We start from the raw sequence: 7,263 nt of genomic DNA, 5'->3' as shown, positions 1-7,263 counted from the left end.
CCCCCCCCCCCCCTTACATATTCTGACTTCCAAAAATAAAGGGGCATGTTTTATTTGGGGGTATGTTGTAGTCAAGAAAATATGGTAAGAATATGCAGTTGAAACACCACAAAAAGCAGCTTAGGTTTAGGCAATTGTACCAAAACTGGTTTTAATTTTTTAATATGGCTGGCTGTCATGTTTAGTATTCCATCAAAATAAATATTAAGAAAGTTTTTCCTTATTAGGTCAACTAATCCCAAAGTTGCACGTTACTAATATGAAGTTGAAGCAGCATCACTAACAAAAGATGCCCATACCTCTGCTGCTCCTCTCCATGATCGTACTGCATCCTCTAGCTCAGTTGTAGGGCTCAAACTGGAGGTCCCAGCCCCACTCGCATTCTTTCTTTCTTGGGAAACAGCTTCAGCAAAACAAGAGTGTGCCACTGGCTGGACCTTCTGCAAGGCTTGGGACAAGAACTGGAAGTGAACCTGCATCACTGTCAAGAAACATCGACCAAGAACCTGGAGGAAAAAAAACAAACCTCAGAGTGAGTTTGGGTCGATGTCTGTGCATCTTTTTTCCAGCACCAAGCCCTGAGGTTATAAATGAGAGTGTTTCTTGACAACTTAGTTGGATCAATGAGAATCAATTTATAATGCTTCACAATCAAGCAATATTTAGCTAGGTATTTAAAATAACGTTAAATGTCACTACAGAAATTTTTTTTTTTAATGTATTAGGACACATTACAAAACAAAATGCAGCTTTTTCTTTTTGGGAGGGGTCAGATTTCTGCTCAATATGGATGAACTGTCCTGAATTACATCTCCACATTATGGTTGTTTCAAGAATGAAAATCTAAGAAGTTGACTGATATTGCTAAGCCATATCAAGTGTAAAAATCAACATACATACAATGTGATAAAATGTATTGTAGCTTCACACAAAAAATGGCAATATCAAAAACTTGCTTTTGCCTCATAAGTCACTATTTTACACTTAAACCAGTACAGCCAGTCACTAGTTAGTGAGTGCACGCTAAGTTCACGGCAATATTAAAAAGTTCAACAAGTTTACATCATCCAAGCAGAACATTAAATCAGCAATAAACATCAAAACCTTTTGACATTTGAGAGCGCGAATATCATTCGTTTGTCTTTGAGTAATCTTGAATGCTCAGGAACAGATACACCTAGAGAACCTGCACAGACTTGCATCTCAGTCTCTTGCATCATCATCTGTTATGAGGCCTTAGTTGACAAACATTTTAACTCTAAAATATTTCACAAAAATGACTCGTGTAATATTTACTGTTTGGACAGCAGCTGGGAGAAGAAAAAGCAAGAGAACGACTGCTAAAAAGCAAAGCCAAGCACTCGCTCCCTACTTCCAAACCCCCACAAACCCCAAACAAATGGGCTGAGGGGCTTGTCTCTCTATACTGCTTATCTCCTGAAAATACAAGTAGTAAAAGATGCAAACTTAGACCTACTACAAAAGGCTGTCTCTTGCCTTTGTGAATCTCTATCGCAACCAGTCTACTTTTGACCCTTCCTTCTTCCCAACACAGTAGCTAATCAATATGCGCAGCATTAGCACGAGGAGGCCACATCAACATGAGACACCGATTGCACATTAGCTTGTTACTACTGAGCTGTAGTGTCACATGGCAGGGAACGTGATGCAATGCTACTGCGCAGTAGTAACAAGCTGCGCAGTAGCATCATCGAATGGTTTTTAGGGGATGCTGACTGCGCAGTAGCTTGTTACTACTGCGCAGTCAGCATCACCTAAAAGGCATTCGATGATGCTAATGCGCAGTAAGTTCGGTTACTGCACAGTCACTTAGTACTTGTTTATACAATGACTGCACAGTCAGCGTCTCATGTAGATATGGGCTGGATAGAATAAAATCAGGATCACATACTTCTGACAGTTTTTGCTCTGCCCCTGCTATCAGAACTGTGGTACAAAAGGGGAACTTGGAGAAGATGGGGAGAAGAAGAAGAAAAGAGCGTGCCATATTTGCTTACAAAAGTACACAGGCTTGCAAGGCATTATGGCAACAAATATTTTAAAAGATACTGTGGAAACATATGAATAGGCTTCAGATAGCATGGACCAGTGAATACTGCACTCGACTAGGATTCAGAAGGTTTAAGAGTTCTTTTCTCTACTCTGCCCTCGACTGACCACAAGACCTGTTCCCTCCCCACCATTTCTATTGAGACTGTCTCCTGTTCAGGGAAGGGACTGTCCCTAGTGTATCTGTACCCAGTGCTGAAGGTAAAAGAGTGCCAACCTCACGTGAGGTTTTGAGACATTACGGGAATATAAATAATTTAAAAATTTTTTTAAATTTGAAATACAAGATAAAGTTAAAATGTAACCTGTTACCTTTTTTTTGTTTGGAATACGACTAAATTTACTTGTTGCAAATACCACTGTGGATATACTTCCCTTGCAATGTTTCATTGCAATGTAACTTATTGCAGTATTTTGTCACACAGAAAGTGATAAAATACAAACATAAATTGTTTTCTGTACTTTACTTTTTCATTTGTTAAAAATAGCTGGTCAAAACTGAACTCTAGCAGTTAAGAAATACAGCACTGAATTTACATATAATAGACAAAAGGCATCGTGTCTTGAAGCACAAGAAATTATCTGGCTCATTTTCAGTTACATTCTTTTTGAATAAAAATATTCAGACACAATCATTTTACTGGCAAGATTCTGTAGTCACACTAACAGTCATACACATTCAGCTATCTACTTTAGCAGAACTAGCAGTGGTGATTTTTTATTTTTTTACTGCAACCAGTCTAGTTTTGACATTCCATTCCAGTTCAATCATTTCCCCTCTTTGTACCAAGTATAAAATTAAACCTTTTGTAGTATGTCTGACCTCTACAAGTGCAGTGTGTCTGTCTTTAATAATAATAAAGATATATTAAGCAAGCAGTGAGAGGACAAAAACACCAGTTTTCTTGATTACAAAATCAGAAAGCTTTTTTTATGAAAAATGCAGGAAATAGAGGAGAAAAACTGGCAATGCAAATAGTTCCATCCGCAGCAAATACCAAGGGCGATATTTCCAGAGGGGGTTGTGATGAAGGGTAAAGCCAGGGCTCATGAGGAATTTCAAGCTTGTTGAATTTCAAAGGACATCAATGAGAGGTTGAAATCTTCCCTCCTTTGAAATAACAGTGAAAATAAACAAATCAAAAGGGTAGGATCCCACAATGTTAGACAAGAAAGATGCAAAAGGCAAGGACTTCTTAGTGTGATATCTTTTATTGGATCAACTATGGAGTTGGAATAAAGTCAGACAAGCTTTCAAATGCAAGACATTCTGAATAACGTCTGGACCACCACAGCTACAATATCACTTTTATACTACCTTAGACAATAAAAATAAAATTCTAAACCTGGCACTTAAGTCCAAGTCTGCTTCACTGAGCCTTTGTTTTCTCACGTGTTTTAAAATCTAGATCTTACCCTCAGTAATTGCTCAGAAATGTTTTTGAACGTTTAAGTAAAACATTGGGAGAGTGTCACTGGGAGAAGATTGCTGCACTATTCCATCCTGCTGAACTAGAGTGTAATTAGAGGGGCCATACATACTTCCTTATAAGAATTCAGTCTTCAGAATTTTTCTTCTAAAAAGGAAAAGCACACAGGACTTCCATTTCTTGTGGGATATAATTACTGCTGTCAAGACCTGGATAAACACCCTTGAGCGAGGTCAAGAGACAGAGGGTATACAGTGCAGTACAATAATGACAGTACTTGTCGCACAACCTACCTGCAGGGACAACACACAAACATAGAGGTATGCTGCTGCGAAACCTATCCACATTGGGTAGCCACACAGGTTCACAGCTGTTCAAGTAGGTCCCAGCATCTCTTTTTCTAAGCTTACTCCTCCTGACTCTCATACTTCAACACTAAATTCTCTTGCAAGATACTGCCAAAGAGAATATTCCTGAGACTTACCAGAAAGCAGGGACCACCTTAATGCCCCCCAAATTAAAAAATAAATAAATGTCCTCTGCCTCCCTTTGCCTCCTTTCTTGGAAGCCACAGCATCCATCCCTGCAAACATTTCATTCCTGAGAAATGCATCTCTGGCACTTGTATGCTATTCCTGCTCCTTTATCAAGTCACCAGGAAGACAAAATTCCACTCTGTATCTCTGTGGCTGAATAATCTTACGGGGAGGAAACTAGCATCATGTTTGGACAGCTGGGGGTAATGCCTGATGGAGATGCCCTGTTGTCACCCACCCTTGCCTCCCAAACTGACAAGGTTTGTAGAGACTGTTTCCTCTGTATGGTTTCCCGTTACTGACTTGCAAGGAGTTATGTGAACATATTTCTTTCTAGCTAGTCTTAAAATCAGAGTTTTCCTTTTCAGCACATTCAGCTACTTGAAGGGCATGTTTCAACAGTAGTTGCTGCTTCTCACGTACACATTTAAGCCAGCTTTAAATTTCCCGCTTTGGGTGCTGGTAGCAATGTAACTGCACCAACACACAGTTCAGGGGCCAGCTAAGCATTTTCCCAGCTTCTTGGAAGGGTTTTTGCTGAGTTTCCTGATACCTGGACTGCAAGAAGTACTCACACCGACTAGTTTAAAAGCTAGCTCAAGTACGTCTTCATGAGCTTTCATAATAATAGTGACTGCAGACAGACAGATCCCCCAGGGTAATACACATTTGGAGCACCATAGTTCTAATCAGCAGATCAAGGTCCTTTGTGCTAAGTGATGAACTACTATTAAAGAGTCCTTTCTACAGAGAACTGACCATCTTGGTCTATGGCAAGACAAACAAGTGGGTTAACAAACAAGGTAACAGTAAAACAAACACGGCTTTGCATAACAATAGTTCTGGGTGACCACCTGCCTAACCACTGCTCCACTGACAGCAATTTTGGGTAGTTTGACAGAAGTAATGCATGAATAAGGTTAAGGAAAAAATGAAGAGAATGCGGTTACATGATTTTGGGTGGAGGGGGGTGAAGCCCCTTCTCTCTAGCAGACCTCCTCTAAAATTGGGAAAATTTAATGATTCTATTTTATCTATTTTAACATTTTTAAACAGACTTTTCTTCCTGAATAAAACAAAAAATCCAAGTCATAAGCAGGAACCTTTTACAAAAAAGTGCACTTAGTTGCTACTTTGCTATGAGGTAGAAGATAAGCAGAGGCAGTTAGAACGCCATTAAATGTTCATTAGATTCTTCATAACCAGTAAAAAAAAGGTATCAAGTCAGCTTTGGGATATGCTTACACTCTTGCAAGTTTACATACTTGGCCTCATTATAGAAGAACGCGCTGAATCTAAATGCTTATGTCTTTTCCCAGGCAGATGGTAAGGTAGCACATCTGATATGAGCAATCATGACTATGCAACAAAAATAAAATGACACCTGTCACTTCTACTTAGCCTGGAGATGCCTGAAGGAAAACTGAAGCTCTTTGGTACTGACATATAGAGGAGGGGGGAAAGAGGGACACTCCAGAAGATACAACTGTAAAACCAATTAAAGGGAATAGTTCAGAGTCAATAACTTGTAGGTCTACTTTCTTTCAACATAGCCATTTAAAAACCAATTTAAGGAAAATTTTAAAAAGATTAACAAAGCAGACACTGCAAAATAAAAAAGTTGACCCTAAGGATGCTTAGTTTTAGAACAAGTCTCTTCCTGATGACAAAATTTCTATCAGTAAATAGAGCAATTTTTATTTCCAATGAAGTCTGCCCTCTGAATGAGACAGTGCACATCTAGAAGCACTACATATATATTTCATTATGCCATCGTGGAAGTTTTGTTGGGAGTTACGAATATTTAAGAAACTTTGAGCAACTATTATTGCATCTCTTCAGCGTGAGGCATGACATGCCTATCTGGATGCAAAAGATTAATTTTTGCATTATTTTCAGAAATAGACCTTAAAATTTAACTACTTTGAAAAACGGGGAAAAATTAATCGTATAATCGATTTTAATTGTATACTAAAAACTATGCTTACTTAAGAGAGGAATACGGATATCCCTGAGATATATGGTATATTTTAAAAGTGCTACACTTGGGACTATAACTTTTTTTTTTTTTTTTTTTAATTATTGTAGGTCAGTAGGACCTAGACACCACACCTGGAATCAGGACCCAGTTGCACTAAGCATGACTGAACAGACACACAGTAAGAGATAATCTCTTCTCTAAAGAGCATATATTCTAAATGGAAAAGGACAGCCAAAACATGGAAGTGGAAACAGAAACCCAGGGTGTGTACAGCAGTTACATTTTTCGCAGAGTCCCCTGAAAGCACTCTAGCTGTAACACAACAAACATTCACAGCTGCAGAATACTTCTAAAATGGTGGACCATGCAAAAATTTAACCCTCATCTGATGTAGTATCAAACAGGAGTGCTCTAGGGCAGAGTGCCTGAGAGGGCTAATTTTGGGCAATTTTGCCAGCATCCCATGAGGCTTTGCAGGGCTAGGCAGGTGCTTGCAAAGAGCAGCCCCACCCCCAGGACTGTCAGAGAGGAAACAGAAAACCTGTCTCCGCCCTGCGCAGCCAGGAGAGATGGGTAGAATGAGCCCCCCTTGCCACATGTGCCCCCCCAAGCTACTAGTGCTGGGGTCTTTGCGGGATAGGGCCAGGCCTGCAACACAGGGGGAGATCGTCCCTCGCCCCCCACATAAGTGTCTTCCCAGCAGCAGCCTTGTGGCTACTGCACCTGGAGCTGGGGTGGGGTTAGAGGGAAAATGAAGCCCCCCGCACTTCATGGGCCTGGCCAGGCTATCCCTGCTGGGTCCTTGTGGGCGACCCAGGCCGGGCCCAGGAAGCAGGGGGTCTCTGTTCCCCCCCTCCAACTCCAGGCAAGGCAGCCACAAGTCTGCCACTGTAAAGACACTTCTGCAGGGGATGGAAGGGATGGAAGCCCCACCCCCTTCCACACCATGCAGCCCTGGCCCAGTTCCCCCCTCCCCCCCCAGATCCCAGCTGCGGTAGTTAGGGGGGACTGTGCAGCAGGGGTGCTCCATTCCCTCCCCACACTCTATCCACTGCTGACATTTGCCAGATGCGGGGTGGCAGGGCTTGAGGAAAGGGATGGTCTGGCAGCCTCCTGAAGCACCCCTGCTGCTGGCCTGGGGCAACACAGGCAGGCTCTGAGTCTCTTCCCTGCCCCCCCCCCCCCCCCCACAAAAAGTGAATGCCTGTTGGGTTCAGGGGCCCCCTAATTCATGAGAAAATGACTT

General features: G+C 41.4%; 1 protein-coding gene across 1 annotated transcript in view; it reads right to left on the bottom strand.

Annotated features, from left to right (window-relative positions):
* Window positions 1-7,263, bottom strand: part of KIAA0355 (KIAA0355 ortholog) — a 56,928-nt gene that overhangs the window by 30,037 nt on the left and 19,628 nt on the right. Inside the window, exon 2 of the mRNA XM_019505565.1 lies at window positions 300-506. Within this exon, the coding sequence (XP_019361110.1) occupies window positions 300-506 (207 nt within the window). The remainder of the gene's footprint in view (window positions 1-299; window positions 507-7,263) is intronic.

The sequence above is a fragment of the Gavialis gangeticus genome, unplaced genomic scaffold (genome assembly GCF_001723915.1).
Source record: "Gavialis gangeticus isolate Ggan-Ray unplaced genomic scaffold, GavGan_comp1, whole genome shotgun sequence".
Classification (NCBI taxonomy): domain Eukaryota; kingdom Metazoa; phylum Chordata; order Crocodylia; family Gavialidae; genus Gavialis; species Gavialis gangeticus.
This window is presented reverse-complemented; position numbering and strand designations above follow the sequence as displayed.